The sequence below is a fragment of the Suricata suricatta genome, chromosome 14 (assembly GCF_006229205.1).
Source record: "Suricata suricatta isolate VVHF042 chromosome 14, meerkat_22Aug2017_6uvM2_HiC, whole genome shotgun sequence".
Lineage (NCBI taxonomy): Eukaryota > Metazoa > Chordata > Mammalia > Carnivora > Herpestidae > Suricata > Suricata suricatta.
The window spans coordinates 4,333,814-4,352,952 of record NC_043713.1 but is presented as its reverse complement, the minus strand read 5'-3'; the positions used below and the strand labels follow the sequence as shown (position 1 = coordinate 4,352,952).

General features: G+C 44.6%; 1 protein-coding gene across 2 annotated transcripts in view; it reads right to left on the bottom strand.

Moving 5' to 3' along the window:
- The window catches only part of FBXO15 (F-box protein 15), a 42,362-nt gene that overhangs the window by 7,713 nt on the left and 15,510 nt on the right, over positions 1–19,139 (bottom strand). For both annotated transcript variants that reach the window (XM_029922212.1, XM_029922213.1), the window contains exons 6-8: positions 16,248–16,374; positions 15,564–15,646; positions 14,512–14,654 (exon numbers count right to left, since the gene is read on the bottom strand). In XM_029922212.1, the coding sequence (XP_029778072.1) occupies positions 14,512–14,654; positions 15,564–15,646; positions 16,248–16,374 (353 nt within the window). The remainder of the gene's footprint in view (positions 1–14,511; positions 14,655–15,563; positions 15,647–16,247; positions 16,375–19,139) is intronic.

Genomic DNA, 19,139 nt, shown 5'->3' with positions numbered 1-19,139 from the left:
AGTAGGTCAATAGAACAGAACAGATGGGTCCAAAAATAAACAAATACTTTGGCAGTTACCTTTGACAAAGACATCAAAATAATTTAATGAGAAACAAAATCTTTTTGCAAATGATGCTAATAACTTCTTATCCATATGGAAAAACAGAATGAACCTCAACCTTTACCTTTTTTTAAAATACTTTTTTAATGTCTTTTATTATTTTGAGAAAGAGAGAGACAGAGAGTGAGCAGGGGAGGGTCAGAGAGAGAGGGAGACACAGAATCTGAAACAGGCTCCAGGCTCTCAGCTGTCAGCACAGAGCCCGATGCGGGGCTCGAACCCACGGACTGTGAGATCATGACCTGAGATGAAGTCGGTTGCTTAACTGACTGAACCACCCAGGCACCCCAACCTTTACCTTATACTTTACACAAAAATTAATTAGGTATGGGTCACAGATCTAAATATAAAAGTTAAAACCATAATACAACATGAAGAAAGAAAGCATTCCTCTATAACCTGGGGTAGGAAAAGTTTTTAAGACCAAAAAAAAGACAAAATTTTAAAATTGTGATAAATTAGATTTCATCAAAATGTGAAACTTCTGGTCACTGAAGCATATTATTAAGAGTCGAGAATATACATGCAGGAAGGATGGTCTCTTCAATGAATGGTATTGGGAGAACCAGACAGACACATGCGGAAAAAAAAAAAAAAAAAGAAACTGGACCCCTATCCTGCACCAGATACAAAATTAACTCAAAATGGATTAAGACTTGAATGTAAGACCAGAAACCATAAAACTCCTAGAAAAAGTCATAAGCTCCTTGACATACATCCTGGTGATACATTTTTGGATCTGACTCCAAAAGCAAAGGCAACAAAAGCAAAAATAAACAAATGGGACTCATCAAACTAAAAAGCTTCTGCACCACAAAGGAAACCATCAACAAAGTGAAAAGACAACCTACTGACTGTGAGAAAATATCTACAAATAATATGAGGTTAACATGCAAAATATATGAAGAGCCATAAAACCCAATCTCAAAAGAAAATCCAATTTGAAAATGGGCAAAGAATCTGAGTAGACATTTTTGCAAAGAAGACCTCCAGATGTCCAACAGACACATGAAAAGATGCTCGGCATCACTCCTCACCAGAGAATGAAATCAAAGCCACCATGAGGTATCTCCTCACACCGGTCAGAATAGCGATTATCAGAAAACAAACAAACAAACAAACAAACAGGAAATAACAAGTACTGGCAAGGATGTGAAGAAAGGGGAGCCCTCACACACTTGTTGGTGGCATTAATTCATCCTTTCCACTATGGAAAATGGTATAGATGTTCCTCAAAAATGTTTTTAAAAAACTACTATGTAATCCGGCAATTCCACTTCTGGATATTTATCCAAAGGAAATAGAATCACTAGCTTAAAAAAAAAAAATCTTCACATTGCCATATCCACTACGGCATGATTCACAACTGCCAAGGCGTGAACACAACCTCAGTGTCCATCAGAAGACGAATGGACAAAAATATATAATACACATATAAAATATGTAATTCTCTCTCTCTCTCTCTCTAAATGGAATATTCAGCCATAAAAAAGAAAGAAATCCTTCATTTGCAATGACGTGGATGGTCTCGAAGGACATTATGCTAAGTGACATAAGCCAGCCACAGAAAGACAAATATGTGGATTTCATTTATATGTGGAATCTGAAAAACAAAACAAACAAATACAGAGAACAGAATGGTGGTTGCCAGAGGGGAGGAATGGATGAAATGAGTGAAGCAGGTAAAGAGACACAAACTTACAGTCATAAAATAAGGGGTTCGTGGGGTATAATGCACACATGTGGATGATAGTCAAATGTTGGGGGAACATACTTGAAAGTTGCCAAAAGAGTAAATCCTAAAAGTTTATGCATGGTGACAGATGGTAACTAGACTGATTATAGTGATCATTTCAGAATGTGTAAATATCCAATCATTACATTGTACACCAGAAAGTAATGCAATGTTATATGTCAATTGCACCTTAATGAACAAAATTTTTAAGATATGCTGAAGGCAAAGAATAAGCAAGTCACAGAATGGGAAAAGATATTTGCAGAACATTATCTGCAAAAGGACTGGTATTCAGAATACATAAAGAACTCCTATAATTTAGGAAGAAAGAGACAACTCTTTATTTTTACAAAGGTGAAAGGATTAAGAAGATAGGAAAACGGCCAAGGGGCACATGACAAGGCGTAGCTCACGGCTAATGGCCATCAGGGAGACAGAAATCAAAGCCACGATTCCTGATCCTCTTCCCACATACCTGAATGGCTACAATTTAAAAGACTAATACCATCAAATGTTGGTGGGATACAGAGCAACAACATAAGCATACTGTACACTGCTGATGGGAGGTAAAAAAAAAAAAAATGGTACAAACACTCTAAAAAAATATTTTGGCAATTTCTCATACATAAAATTTTCTTACACACAGAAAAATGTCTGGCAATTTTTAATACATAAACCCACCCCAAGACCCAACAATTCCAGTCCTCAGTATTTTCGCCAAGAGAAATAATAACTTATATCCACAAAAAAAAGACTTTCACAAGAATTCTGTAACAGCTTTATACATAATAGCCCCAAACAGGGAACAACCCAAGTTCCCTGTCAATGGGAAAACAGTAAGTGAAGTGTGGCACGTTCTTTCAATGGAACTCTACTACTCCTCAGTAATAAGAATGACTGTCAATACTTACAATTGTGCAGATGAAAGTCAAAGACATTTTGCTGAAAGAAAGAGGATGGACACAAAAGAGTATGTACATCCTGAATGATCACACTGATATAAAGTCCTAGAACAAGGAAAAGTACTAATCTATGTTGAGAAAAATCAGAAAGGTGTATGTGGGAGTTCCTGCAGCATTCTTGTAATTTTTTCTAGGATGAAAATTACATCCAAGTAAAAAGTTACAAAAAAATAAAACCCACTCAACAAAGGTTAACTGTTAGCAGCTGTATCAAGCTTCCTCTGCTTCTTGCAACTGGCTGCTCTTTGCCTACCCAACCGGCAACTCCGGGCGTGCCCAACCAAACCCGTGTCCTCAGACCTTCTCCTTCCCGTAGGGACTTAGTCCCTCAAAACTTCAGCATTCACCTCTATGGGTAATAGCACCTTTCAGCCTCCACTAATCTCTTCCTTTTCTAACCCCCACTGCACATATACCTCAACACTTAATCATACTGGATTGTTTCTGTGTGTTAGATGTTTCCTAAAATAACCCACGTCTTTGGGAATAAAGGTCATGTCTCCAATGGCATGATTAATGGCACTACTACTAACATTTCTCATTTCTCAGCTATGCTTAGAATTTGTTTTTTTCCCCACTAGTAGAACACAGAAAAGGTGGGGGGAGTAAAGAATGTTGGGAAGAGAGCCTGACTGGCTGGTCTTCTGGGGCGAACATGAACAAGAGGGAAGGGGGCCGAATCGGATTAAAACTGCCCACAGCTGGAACAGCCCAGGCTAAACACGTAACTGGATGAGCAGAAGCCAGGTTAGATGGGCCCCACCAGAGCGCCCTCTGAGAGCCCAACGTGGTGACATGAGTAACGGACCAGACATCCGAACATCAGGGAGCAACTCTCAGGAGGGGGTGTAAGAAGGCCCTAAAAACTCAGAAACATTCACCACCGAGTAGTGACAGTGTAAACCTCCACAGACACCAGTGCTACAAAGGAACAATTAATAACAAGATAAGAAAGTCATTAGACTCTAACGATCAAATACAACAGGCACCCCGCTCTTCAGATGAGAAAATCTTCCGTATTTCCCCCCTCTCCTTGTTAGGTGTCGAACATAAGTCTCATGGCAAACACCCAGCTTCTCGCTTTTTCTCAGTTAATTGTTTCCAGATAGCTCTTCTGTCTTCCACACCCCTGATGCACGTGAAATTTGAGTGGCTAAACACAGATGTGGATCACGGACCAGGAAGGGGGAGGAGGTCTCCGACCGTGCTGAGGATCAGAACCTCCCCCTCTGTTTCACTTGCTGTACCAGCCACACGAGTGAAATAAGGAAGACATGTGCTGGAAGGAGACCGAGGAGTAAAACCTTCACATCTGCAGGGCAAGCGCCCGCCCGAGTCCGGAGCTGGTGAGTGTGCGAACCTCAGTAAGATCTCCCACATCCTTCGGGCCATAGCGTCTCTATTTCTCCACGCCAGCGAGCGCCCCCGCAGCCTACATTTGCCGCGAGTATTGTCCCGGGGACTGGTGACAACAAACTTGATTAAAACCAGGATTAAGTGTGTACTCAGACTCCTTAGAAGTTCACTGCTCATTAATTCAATAATGTTTGAAAATAGCTTTTTCTACTGACATACGTAAAGATTCAGACTGCTATTTTCACAGGCCCTGGTTCTATATTCCATACCATGGGACCAATTTTCTATTAGTCCAGCCGATTTGGATTAAACTATTTTTTTCTAGGCTAGTCCTTCCCTAGATGTTTGGGGGGAGGGGCATGGATATTGTTTTGGGCTCCAACAGCTGCGGTGCTTCTCTCACTAAACAGGTCCTAATATCCCTCTGGGACGCACTCCCAGCGCGGTCCCCGTCTCTCAGAGGGCAGCAGCCAGCCCAGACACAGAGCATCCCATTCACCCGGCACCCGGCTGAGTCAGGGACGAGTTGGGAACCCGACCAGAGTTGAGGAGACGCAATGAGACCCCCGGGGAGGGTGCTGAGGAGGAGGAGGAGGACCTGAGACCTGGACATGAGCTGCCGAGCTAGCCCGAGCGGCCCGGAAAGGAGGCAGTGGAGTTCAGAATCTAGCGAAGAAGATGCTGAACGGAGAGACAGATGGACAGACAGGCTGTCTAGACACATCCAGTCTGCCTGACAGGCAATAAGTCCCCGCATCGAACGGTCTGAGATGAAACATCCCCTTGGGTTTTTCAACAACGTGAATCCTTTCTGCTAAGCCAGTTTTAGGTAGGGTTTTCCATAGCTTGCAACCAAAATTTGCTTTATTTTACAGAATTCATTCAAAAATTATAATAATTTTTGAATCAGAAAATATATATATTAACAAGTGAAAGAGAAGATGATGGGAAAACAGATTTGAGATGATATTAAGAGACAAATGGCTAAAGACAGGGCCTGGAGCAGGTAAGAGCAGATATATTTAGGAAGAGAAATCAGGATGTACTCTTTGGAAAGAAATGGGACATCTTTTTCTCTGAAACAGGAAAAAAAAAACCCAAGAATACAGAGAGACTGTAATATAATGACAATGTGACGGCAGATGAGAAAGGAAGATCGGGAAGCCAAAGGTGACAATCTTTCTTAGCAGAGCAGGTCGTGAGCCCAAGAACCAGGACCAGAGCAGGAACGTGACGGTGATCATACTAAAAAGCCCTTATGTGAAATATAAACGGGACTTACGAGCTGAGTAGAAGATGTGTGAGTAGCAAAAATGGGTGAGTCGAGTCTGAGTGCCAACGGACATGCACTTGGGATTTTCCACAAGGAACCAGGGAGCCTTTGAGTCAGGGAAGCAACATCCAGGGGAGCAGAGGTTTAGTCATGGAGGCCAGAGGCCACGAGGCAGCAAGGAGAGGGGCTCCGAGGGGTCTGACCACGTCACGTACCCCAGGCTGCGTGCCCCGGGAAAACAATGCCAGAAAGGGCACAGGGAACCAGAAGAAATCAGGAGAACCCCCACAGTCTATAGAAAAGCCAGGAATCGTGGATGGTAACATGTCTGTGACCTGAGAAGTGACTCTAAGCTCAATATCCTGAAGATCTAAGTTTCTAACAATGACTAAATTCATACCAGGGGAAAAACTAGAAAACCCATTACTTACGTTACTTACTAGACTTCCCTTCCTTAAACAGTCTGTTTTAAGTAAGAGATTCTATATTTCACGTTTGCCTTAATCAGTATCTATGAAAGAAAAGCACAATGTATTATCTAAACAATATCCTTGGAAATGAAAATATAAACAAAGACCTCATACCCTTCCTTTTAAATGGTTTTAAAAATTCAAATCATCAGAGAGAAAGGACAAATCAAAACTGAAGATCAATTCTCCAACAGAATTCAGAGTCCGGAGCAGCAAGAGGATGAGAAGCGCCCTGCCCAGGCTCTGCTGCCACCGTGCTGAAGCCCTTCTGCTTCCGAGGGGGAGCCCCGCGGTTCCGTGTTGCAGCAGGTCCCACAAATCACGTGGCCTGCCTTGCTTTCAGGTAGAGCAGCACCTACTTCTGATGAGCTCTGCGGTAACGGGCATAACGATCTGGGCTCTCCCGTCCCGAGAACAGTCATCTGTAATGCTGGTTTTCACAATGGATCACTAACAACCAATGAGGAAGATGCCGTAAAGAATTATGTTCCAATTTTCATAGGTAATCACCATCCAGACAGGACTGTACTATTTCTAATGCCTTCCAGTTATGATAAATGCTTAGAGGGCATAATCTGACCTAGAAACATAGAAAGTAATTAGAGTCAAGGAACGCAGAGAAGAAAACAAGTCATTTATTTTTGGAATCACAACAATAAAAATGAGATAACATGCTACATAAGAAAAATATCTGGAACTATTAAAACCTTACAAGGAGAGCTCCTTTAGAGAGAGATTATCTGGGCTTTATCAGGTTCTACCGCCGAAGAGCTGAAACCCACTTTTCTGGAGGAAAAAAAGAAGTTTCTGAAACCCATGCTTTCTTTTTACCCCTCTACACTTTCTACTGTGTCTTACAGAGTACATAGTGAACACATATTATTTAATCAGTATTTTCATGAAGAACACATTGCAGAAACTCTGCAGCACAGAGCTAAATCTAACAGGACACGGAAATATAGCCTAAAAGAATTTACTCAGTACGTCAACACGGAAAGGAAGCGTCAGTGAACGGAGGAAGGTGCAGGGTCCACAGAGAGAACACTCCTCCCAGGGACAGTGACAGAGACTTAAGGAGAAAAAGAGTCTGAAACCCTGATGAGAGGAGATCAAGGCTTCCAAGTTAACATGCACGTTTATTGCAAATCTCATCAAAATCCAAACGGGGTATTTTAAAAATCTGGCCAAATGATTATTAAGTGCATCTGATAGAATAAATGGATTAAAGCAATGGACTAACATAGATAAAAAATCATTAGCAAGAAATTTTAGGTTGGGGGAGGGACACACACTTTCGTAACAAAATACTCTAGGGTATTTTGCACCCCTGCCTGGCTCAGTCTGAAGAGCATGTGACTCTTCATCACGGGGTCCATGGGAAATCAATAAAAGCCCTGTAGCCACCTCACAGCTTAAGAAATCGACCATTACCACCCCCACCCCCCGGCCCGGACAAATGCTGGGACCCAAAGCCAAGAGGCATCAGTTAAGGCCCCAGGTGGACGAGGACGGTGCTGCTGAGCAGGGGGTCCCTGCGGTGGGCCCAGAGGCCATGTCATCCCCCCAGTGTCTCTGGCTGAGCCGGCTCCCGCCCGGGCTTCTCTCCTGTGTGTGTCAGGGGGCTCACCGCAGGCACCAAGAACTCACCAGGGTCGTCTGCTCTGTGTTTAGCACCATGTGTTGTATTAATAATAAAAATAATAATTATTATTATTATAAGTAAAAATAAAAATAAATCCAAAGGGCCTTGTAGCAAAGTCCATGAGACAAAGTTAAGAAAACAGAAGAAAGGGGTATCTTGCTCAGAGAAAATACCGTGATGGACGCATAGAAGGTCTCAACCGGCCACTACCCGGTCTGATACCTCACCCGGCTTGTTCCGTCTGAAGACAAAGATGGCGTGGAACCTCTGATCCTCCGTAGTCCCTGCAGCGTCTGTTCGACACACGCATCCTACACTAACACTGCAAAGGAGCAGGCCACAGCCGCTAGAGGATGGAGATCCGCTCTGATGCACCGGATGTCACGGACAGCTAGTAACTGCTTTGCTGTAAGTCCCACGTTTGTGAGAATCATCTGACAAAAGGCTGTGGAACCTCAAAAGAAGACCCACTGCAGTGACGCTGGACATTCTTGGCTAGAGTGTTTAAGATCAGGAAAGGCCGGTCCCTGGTTCCATTTTCAAAACCTAATCAAGACCTGGATGGCGATCACATGGGTGTTTGCTTTATGAAAACCTGTTTTATGCATTTCTCTGTGTCCATTCACAATACAAAGAAGTTCAGTTATCAAAAAAAGAAAACAAAACAAAGGAAAGCAAGGGAGCAGTTCATACACAGGACGGTAACACAACACACAGAACCGGCAGGGACGGACACACAGGTGGTTCCAACGTTACTGGTAATGGTCGATTTCTTAAGCTGTGAGGTGGCTACAGGGCTTTTATTGATTTCCCATTGCCTATACGATACACCACATGTAGAAAAGAAGAGATTAGTTCACAATTAAGATTTTAACACAAAAATTCTGTCACCCATCCCGTATGCACATGTGTGTATCTAGATGGATTCTAGAATCAGTCTTGTAAACTGAATAAATTCCTACTGGGATTTTCAATAAAACTGCAGTGAATTGTGAACTAACCTAGTACAACCTCAGAATTCTTACTTAAAGATGGCCACGTTTATAAGTTAGGTCATGTTTGAAGGTGGGCCCTATCCACAGCTCCATAACTCCCGCTAACTGGTGTGGACCACTCCCCAGGAACCTGGCTCAACGCTGCACCGGTCCCCAGCTCCTCCTGGTCTGCCCTTCCAGGAACCCTCCAGGAATCCCTGGCGCCCTGCTCGGGCCTGTCACCTGGCCCGACAGGCTTCTCTGTACCTAACGTGGGGAGAGCAGGCCCCGTGTCTGACACGCCTACACCCTGGGCCCCGTGCATCTCCTGCTTCAACAACTGTTGGTCAGTGAATGACTCACAGAAACCAGTCAGCCCTGCCCCCTCTCCTTCCTGCCACTCCCTACAGACGGCCTCCATAGGGTCAGGCCAGGCCTCCCGTCTCACCGATGGCAAGCTGTGGACAGAGCCACCTCAAGGCCAGGGACACGATGATCAAACATTTAATCCTTGAGAGGGAGAGACAGTGTTTTAAAAAACAGGGGCAAAGTGCTGTCATCCTCAACTGCAATGACACGGCCAGATCTTACTAAATATGCCACATGGCGCCACAAGAGAGCTGCTCAAACACGTAGAGGACATTCCAGTTTGCAGGTTCCTAAACTGCGAGCGACGCTGACGGCAGCAGCGCCCTCTGCCGGTTGCCAGCCCCAGAACCACAGGCGCGGGGAATGCATTCCCTGGAGGGGCCTCCTTCAAGGGGAGATTCGTGTCTTCTTGTGAAAACAGAGGAAAGCTCGGCTCCCTGTCCTCCTTCCTTTCACTCAGTCTCCCGCGTCTTGTACGGATGGTGCGGCCTCCCCAGCGGGTCACCGGCATACCAGGAAGTGGCTCGGGGCTGCCCCCGCCAGCCTGCACAGAGGGCCCGTCCTGACCAGCTCTGTGAGGCCAAAGCTTTGAAACGACACACAGGCACACACGTAGGAACGGGGATTCTAGAAGCGTGTCACTGAAAAGTACAAACACACCGAGCCAGCAAGGCCCTGTGTTTGAGACCCCTGCTCTGGAGACTGGCCCGTGCAGGTGTGGGACCCCGGCCATGTGCGCACAGCGCAGACTTGGAGGATGGGCCGGTGTGGACTTGGAGGAGAGGCCCGCACGGCCGGCTCCAGGCACCTCAACAAGAGCACAGGAGCGGAGCCAGTACCCAATTCCCAAGCTCGCTGTGAAGGGTAAGTTGAATCATAATATAAACATAAAACATGCAGCAAGAACCCATGAGCGCCCACAAGGGTTCCCTGCACACTGTCTTCCTTATGAAGGGCATGCGTGCAAAGCTTAATCTAGGTTATGCTGTTTAGCACTAGGAGGGGTGAGTCCTCCCCTCTGAAGGTGTCCCCTAAGATGGAGGCAACCTACCAGACCTAATCCCTGGAGGATACAGTAGGCGCTCAAGGAGAGTGTGGATCATGTTAGACACAAAGGCTGGCAGTGAGAGGGCACTTGAGGACATCAGGGTGGGGCCCCGGGGAGAGAGAGAGACCAAGCTCTCCACTGATAACACACAGAGGGCACAAGGGTACAAAATGTGGCACGGCACCCTCAGTAGTACATACCAGAAAGAGGGAGGAGATTTTATTCCCTATTTCAAATAACAATAAAGTTAAAAAGGCTGAAGTAGAGAGAAGAAAGGCAGAATTTCCACACTTTCCTAAAATTGGGAAGGCTGTTCCTGGGGCAGGGCCCGGATCAGAGGCTGCAGGGCAAACTCAAGCCCAAGATCACCCTTCAGTTCCTTCCTGATCCAGAGACTCCAAGGTTCTGGGCAAAGCAGAAAGAGCACCAAAGAAAAAGAAGAAACTCTGAAAATTAAACAACCGAAGCAGCTAACTCAAAAAGCTTAAAAGGATCAAAACAAACCTAAAGAAAAGAGGTGATTTTCTAGGAAATCATATCAGTCCTAAAAAAATTCAATGAAAAGTAGAAAACCTCATTCTAACCACATCAGAAACATGCTAAGAAATGAAACTCTAAATTCTCCAATCTGTGAGTGTAAATGGAAGAACATTAAATACCAAATAACTGAAACCAGGAGCTTAAAAACAAGCACACACACACCACGAGCAGCTTACCCTGGGTGCTGACCGTCAGAAGATACCCTGGGGGAATTTGCTACATTAACAGCATAAAGGAGACAGAACCCTGTGATCATCAATAGTTACCCAAAGATGGATGGGACAACATTTCACAACCATTCCCAGTTAAAAAAAAAATCCCACTAATTTAGGAATAGAAAGTTCTCTAACCAAAATGCCTTGAATGAACACATAATACAAACCTAGAACAAACGTCTCTAGTAATAAAACATTTTATTAACTGTCTATCTTTATTAAGTTAGAAATAACCCCTCATAAAGGGGTATTTGTCAGTGTCTTCAAAATTATATGTATGGTTCCCTGCTGATCTAGCAGTCCTATTTGTAAGAAAATATTCCAAACATAAGCTGGCAAAATATAAAAGGATGTGTGAGCAAGGCTACTACACCACTATCTAACAGCAAAGACTAGAAACCACAGAAAGAAACTGCTAGCAACCTACCTACCTACAGCTGGTTTAAAAAGAGACAATGACAAAGATCTCTCGCTGAGGCACCCAGGGGGCTCAGTCGGTTCAGCATCCGACTTCAGCTCAGGTCATGATCTCATGGTTTGGGGGTTCAAGCCCTGTGTCGGGCTCCGTGCTGACAGCTTAGAGCCTGGAGCCCGCTTCAGATTCTATGTCTCCCTCTCTCTCTGCCCCTCCCCTGCTCACGTTCTGTCGCCCTCTCAAAAATAAACATTAAAAAAAAAAAAAGAAAGAAAGATCTCTCTGTCATCCTGAAGAGTAATCTCCAGAATATATCACTAATGGGGAAAATCAAGATGATAGTACGCCTCTTTTAAGAAAACCAGAAGGACTATAAACACATTGGTATACAGCGCTATATATTCATAAAAGGGCATTAACAGAATAACCCATAGGCTGATATGAAGGGTCACCTTTGGCGGAAGGGAAGAGCAGGTATGAAGAATAAGGATAGAAGGAAGCCTCTCTGGCTTTCCCTGGCTTATAGTTTAAACAGTAAGCCAAGTACATGTGCGGTGTAAATTTTCTAATGTAAAAATATGATTTTATGTCAACGTGGTATTGTAGCCGCACAGAGAGTATTTTAGGTGATTTAAGCCCTGGCATGCTGTATCTTAAGCCCATAAAGAACCACTAAAGAAAACTTAATTAAAAGAACGCTCAATGGGTTCATCACTAGTAACAATATCAATATTGTTGTTTTTAAATTATTATCTATTTTGATGTTGTTTGGAACAAAGACTTTTGGTGTGAGAAAAGAGATATAAGTAAAATCAAAGCAGCTAATTAAAAACCTTAAAATCTTTAAATGTATACATGATTTATTTCTTCACAATTAGAAAATCTACAAATTTCACAGCCCTGCCTGCTGAAAACCCTAAAAGGAACAAAAACCCAAGAGCAAGATGCATCTCCAGCATACAGACTTTGGCTTCTAAATACCACAGTGTGGTGGGAGCTAAAAGGAACCAGAGCTCCTAGGGAAAAAGGATAATTCCAGAACTGTGCAACAAACAGGGACAATGACCTTGAGGTGTCTCATCATGTTAGAACACAAGCAAGCTACCAAAGTTGACTAGAGCCACGTCAAAAGAACACAGAAGATAACTAATGACAGGCCAATTTGCACATCACCATGACTACAAAAGGAATAATGACTGAAAATAGACTACATTTTCTAATCCATGAGTTCAAAATAACACTACCCCCCTCCCACAAAAACCTCTAAGACATCTTTGAAGACGGTGAGAGCATTAATCACTGTTCTATAAATAAAGAGAAAGACTCAAGAATGGACCCTGTCTTACCTGTACTAACTATACTCCAGCTAAGTAAATAGTTGGTAAGAAAAAGTTCTTTTTTTATAGAAGAATTCTAGATAATAGACACAGAAGGAAGGGTAGGACTAGGGAAACGTTATTTTTGCAGTCTCTAATAAAGTCATGGATATGGGTCTCCATCATTTGGTAAACATTCATGGAGAAATTTGTAATAGAAGGAGCAGGTCCAAAAACCTCCTTAACCCACTGGTCAATCTTAACATAATTAATATTTAGACAAATTTCTTAAAAGACACAAAATACCAAAGCTCACACAAGAAGAAACAGATAACCTAAATAACCCTATGTCTATAAAGGAAACTGAAATTATAGTTAAAAACATTCCCACAAAGAACTTCAGGCCTTCGTGGCTTCCTGAGTAAATTCCACCAAGCATTTAAGGAGGAGATACTGCCAATTCTATGCAAAATCCCCCCAAAAATTCAAGAGGGAGAAATACTTCCCAACTTATTCTATGAGATCAGGAGTGACCTGAGACCAAGGTCACACAAAACATTACACACCAACTGGAAGATACAATGGGAGAGAAGTAACAAGATGAAATACTAAAGACCTAAATAAGAAATGAGAAAATTCTGAAACACCCTACAAGACATAGAAGTATTTTTGAACAAAATGAAAAACATAACCACATTCTTGGATAAAACAATTTAACAACAATGGTGTCACTTCACCTCAGGTCATGATATACATATTACATATTTCTAATAAAAAAAGCTTAGAAGCATAGAAAAAAACTAGAAGTCCTGGTTCTAAAAGCAAAGACTCAAAGACTCAAATGGAGGTGTATCAAAAGGGCACAGAAGCCAGCTTGAGGTAGGTCCCACTGATCAAACTAAGGACAATTTTAGCCTCAAAAAGAATGCCTATAATTATCTATAAATTATTAAATAAATCTAAAAACCAAGAATCCACAATGACACTAAACAACAAAGACAGAAAGAGAGCACACTCAAAACAATTTCCACCCACAGGAGGTGATGATCACACTAATCACGTTACTTCTCAATCGGAACCTTGGTGGTCAAAAGAGAAAGGATTAAAGCATTCACCCTGTCACTCCAGGAGCTCGCTAGTTGATGTGGGGGAGTCTTTTACAAAAACCCAACTAATAAATGTAGAAACACTGACATAATTAGAAAATCACTAACTCTAAAAGAAATTGACTTAGGCAGGAGATTAGTAATGGATGTCAAATCCACTAGATGAAACAATTTTGGGGAACAGCATATTCAGAAATGGAGTATAAAATTTCCCCTATAAAATACTATTACCAAAAATGGTAAACTTTAATCTATACAATTCTTTTTTTTTTAATTTTTACTTTTGAGAGAAAGAGAGAAACACTGAGAGCAGGGGAGGGTCAGAGAGAAAGGGAGATACAGAATCTGAAGCAGGCTCTGAGCTTGCTGTCAGTGCAGAGCCCGGCATGGGGCTCGAACCCACGAACCGCAAGATCATGACCTGAGCTGAAGCCGGATGCTTAACTGACTGAGCCATGCAGGTGCCCTGAATCTATACAATTCTTTACACCAAACTTCCTTCTTCCCTTTCACTTGGCTGAGGTCCCCTCCCTTCATGGCCTACTCCTGTCTTGGCCTCAGTGTTGGTAAGCATGATAATCATGGACGCCGTACATACAGAAGGGCAGTTTCTCCTTACTCTTCTCTTGGACAGGGGATACATTGGCCCTGTGAGCAAGTTAACCAAATTCCTCGGAGAAAGAAGGGACAAAGTTTCAGGTAGAGGGAAGAGGCATGGCAGGGCAAAACAGTAAGGGAAGGATCAGCAGAAAAGATGAGTAGAGAACATTCTAGAAGGTAGAGAGATGGTGAGGAAGGAGCCAGAAGCTAAAGAAACTAGGTCCAGCCACAGTATTTCACAAGTCCTAGAATGAGGTATGGGTCTGGGAAGACAGAGAGTCAACAGTGATCAGTTAAGAAACTATTCTTAACTCAGATATAAAACTTGGTTCCCTGTTGTCTCTGACCTTTTAACTTCATACTGAAACAAAAACTCAATCAGTTTCACCTTTATTGGTAAAGAGATTGCGAAATGTCCCACACAGGTAGAAAACTCCACCGCTGTGCAGATCAACGTGGAGCTGGTAGCCATGCAGTCCATGCTCCAGGCTGTCGTCCAGAAGCGGGGTGTGAGGAGGTAGCTCGTAGGGGCTAAAAAGCAAAACAAAACATACACACAGGTTTGTCAACACCAGAGACAGAACGCTCTTACTGAAAATACTCTGTAAAAACATGACCATCCATCTCAACACCGGTTTCTATCAGTCCTCCACAGTATCCCGACAATCCTCCACACCAGGAACTCAGGAGAACCACTCTGTGTTCCTTTCACCAGCTTCTCTAGAAACGGGCAAAGGAATGAGTTCCAGGGGCACCCACGAGGTCACCGCGGCTGGATGTGTCTCTGGGACCTGCCCAGCACAGCGGCTCTGCGATGCAGCTCTGCTCCCCAAGGTCTCAGTAACCAGAGGCCAGAGAGGCTCAGCATGAAAAGGCACCAAACAACAGACCTCCGGACCTCTGGGTTAGGAAACCGGGCAGAAGACCCAATGCGATGACGAACCAAGTTTTATTCAATAAGAAAAACCTTACTACATAAGGTAACAAACTCAAAAGCATTCAGAGCTTTTCAGGTAATTAAAAAAAAAAGTCTGAAAGGTGCAGTGAAATGAAAAGCATATTCCCCACCCAAAGACCTGCAAATTCATGGAAAGACACACACGGTGTCAGGCTAAGCAAAACACGTCTGCAGGCCTTGCAATCTATGGAAACACACATCGGTGCCAAGAACCGGAAGCATCTTGATGCGCTGGGTCCTTGCAGTAATGAAGCCGTCCTTCCCCGACTCGGGACATAATGCTTAACCCAGAGCAAATACAACAAATACGTCGTGAATGATCCAATTATTTTAGCCACAGCCAAGTAATCATGCCTGTTAGCTTGTGTCTCCTGATTAAAAACAGAGTGTCTTTGTAGCTGTTCTCATGATATTCAGATGGTATCAACGGCTAATCCTTTACACTGCACGAAAATGTGATACACCGACATAGAAATACATACACGGTGGCTGAGCCTAACGTGCTCTTCTCCACAAGCTGATGGAGGTGAAGGTTTGCCGTAACAAAAGCCAGTTCTTCCTCCCTCTGAAAAGTTAATTAGAAAGAATACATTTTTCAACAGAAATATTTTAATTTTTCGCCAGGTCGTGGTGAAGATCGCAGCACATTCATCTTACAGACAGTTCCTTATAACTGTTAAGATTGCCACTAATGCATTATTACTGCTAATACATTACGACTATCCAGTAAGACTTCTGGGCCGTCCCGACAGCAGGGCCACCACTCACCCAAATATGCGGCACACGTGCGGGACCAAGAGGACGAACACCCCAGCCCTCGTGAAATATCCAAATACTCTATTAGACGGGATGACTGCGAAGGTACACACTGTTAGTTCCAGGTTCTTTTCTAAGAGCGGGAAATACTGGTGAGACCTCCACCTACTCAAGATCAGTTCCACCAATACAGAACAGAGTAGCACACATTCCTCTCTTGAGTACCTGCTTGACTGGACAAAGTGAGTGGGAACGAAGACATTCACCCACCAGTTGGTCAGAGAGAACTAATGCCCTGAGTAGACAGCCTGAAGGACTTCACATCTGGCGTCATCCAAAGCAGTGAGCAAATGTGGAACCCTGGGGGGCGGGAGGGAGCGGGCACCGCACAGCAGGGGCCCAGAGCTTACCTTCCACAGCCCCACCAAGAGGCCCGGGTGCATGCAGAAGATCCGAATGAGTCCGTCCCCGCCAATCATGGTGGATTTGGTTAAGTTACTCAGGTTGTACTTTGCAATTAAGGAATGCCACCGAGGTCTTTGAACATCCGTGCCAAGGGAAGGAAAGAGACAAATGAGCTTTCACAACTGCAGTTATCAACTCTCTGGAGTGTACGTAAAAGTGATTTTAAAGAGTGTGCTAATGTGCGCCTTGCTAATGAACGGTGCCTTGAGGGTCAGGGGACACAAAGCATCACGTAAATAAACACCCAAATTCCTTGCCCAGCCCTGTTTCCGTCCCCTCCTCCTGGCTCTCGCCGCCGTCCGCTCAAGGGCCCAGTCCGAAGTGGAGGAGCCACGAGGCTGAGGAACAGCTGTGCTCTGCTCTCTGCCCTCAGAGCCCAGCACGATGCTACGATCAAAAGAAGGTTCTCATGTGTACTGTAATCGTATGAATCCCTAAGTGAGGGAACCGAGGCATAAGCAGAGATGAAACATTTTACGTGACAAAAAAGCAGGTGGTCTCTGTAGGCTGATGGGAGCAGATATACGTACCTTTCCAAGTTACTATCAAGGATAACTCAGAGTGAAAATTTTAATATCAGAAAATGAATTTAATCCAAAATCCTGAGGATTTTCATGAAGAGATCCACTGTGAACTCTATGTTAGAATTACAGTCTGAGAGTAATAAGTCCAATGTGTAAGGAAACGCAACTCTGCTATTCATCGTGAGACGTAAAAACACCAGAATCAAACATTCTAGAAGCACTATGATGGCAAAGATGGGTGTCATTTCCAAGGACCTAGAGATCATTCAGGAAATGATAAAGGAGATGAGATCTCAACGGTCAGTTGGCATCGCTCGACGGAGGAAAGTCCCTGAGGACTTTCAAGCACCTCCTCCAGCACCTAATGCACAAGCTGGGAGGAGACAGGTGGTCAGATGTGCGTTAAGGAAAAGAATCAGAAAACTGAGGACTTCCGCTGTTTCAGGGTGGAAGCATGGGGGTGGGGGCAGAGGGCTTAAGCATCAAAACCAGATCCGCAGCTTCCAGACCACCTTGGCTCCTCCCTCCATTTGCAAAGGACTTTTTGTGCAGAAAGCCACACTGGCCGGGGAGAGGTGGTCAGTGAACATGGGTGTGAGGTAAGATCTCAAAGTACACTCCGCGTAGGCAGATACGCTGGGACAGATTGGGAACACGAGTATGGCATCAGGGAAACTGGAGCGAAACCTTAAGTCCAACCCTAAGGTGCTCAGAAACGGCAGTCCTGCCCACCATGATTATCGGTGGTGCCGACAGAGGAGGTCGGGCGGTGCCGTGGGAGCCCTCCCCTTACACTCTTCAGTGTGCCCGAAGTGGGGACAGTCGCCACCGCAGCTCGAGAGCAGCTCTGACGACCCCACAGAGAACAGGCGAAGACCCCGTGTGCCTTGGCCTCCCAGGCTAACGAGAGAGAAACGAAGGCTGATCCCTACTCAAGCCTCCTCCCAAATCCGGGGAGGCACAGCACAAACCACGGAACGGAGAGCACTTCCAGAGCAGAAAACTTAATGAGCCGGGCTAGGAAGGCATACGTTACGGGGAAACTCAAATTGCAATGGAACAAGGCTTTCACTGTTTTTGAAAACAGTGTTCCCATCGAGGAAACAAAACAGACCCCAATAACAATAACCAAGTTTCCCTTTGCTGTCACACGGCTGCACACCAGCGTTTGCACTTCCGCATGAGAAACACATTCGCTTTCAGACTTGCGATCAAAGAGCCCTCAACACAAATTCCTGGAAAACACTTCCTGTGTCTCTTCTCTGCAGTTTATCAAATGCTGGCTGAACTCCACTGAGTTTTAATGGAAATAAATTACATTAAATCAATTTTCCCAATGAATTCTAGCAATTTGTCACTGTGCAGAGTCCAGTCTTCCTGACCTGGAGGGCAGCCTGGTCTTACGTGACCAGCTTAACTGAGGTTAACAGTGTTGTCCTGATGCATATAAATAATACTTCTTGATATGCCAGGTAACACATTGTTCAGATTAGCACAGAGACTGTAGACTGATTCTCCCAACATAATTTCATCACGCATGAAACCTAAATGCTACATTAGGATGATCTGGTGTCCATCATGATACCACGTGAAATTTCAGAGATTTCTCCAAATAGAGGTGCCACTTAAAAATGTAAACATGCTTCTAGGGCGTCTGGGCGGCTCAGTCAGTTAAGCGTCTGACTTTGGCTCAGGTCATGATCTCAGGGTTCATGAGTTCGAGCCCGCTTCAGGCTCTGTGCTGACAGCTGGGAGCCCAGAGCCTGCTTCAGAGTCTGTGTGTGTGTGTGTGTGTGTCTCTCTCTCTCTCTCTCTGCCCCTCCCCCACTCATGCTCTCATTCTCTCTCAAAAGTAAAAAAACATTAAAAAAAATTTTTTTAAGTAAACATGCTTCCAAAATACCTTCAGTAACATACCCAGGGAAAATAATTCACACGTTGCCCCTCAGAGTATTAAGGCTATTTGCAGACCGCGATCACACCTGGCTCCCGGCGGAGCCAGGCGCTAAGAAGCCCGAAGCCCTCACACGCCCGGCGTGACGGTCACGGCCACCAAGCTGCAGATGTGAGTCTGTGGCCCCGGGGCACCCTGAAGGAACGCGGTCCTGCCACGGACAGCACCGTCCGCCACGAGGACGCGTGCGAGAGAGGCCACAGGGAGGGCCACAGTGCACGGGCCGGGAGGACAGTGACACGGTGTCAAAGGCTGCGGGGCCGTGGAGGGGCCGGTGGGGGCCGGAAGCCACGCCTGGAGAAGGCAGCCACGACCCGTGTTTTCCACGCGTCTGATGTACAGGTGCGCCCGGGGCCTCG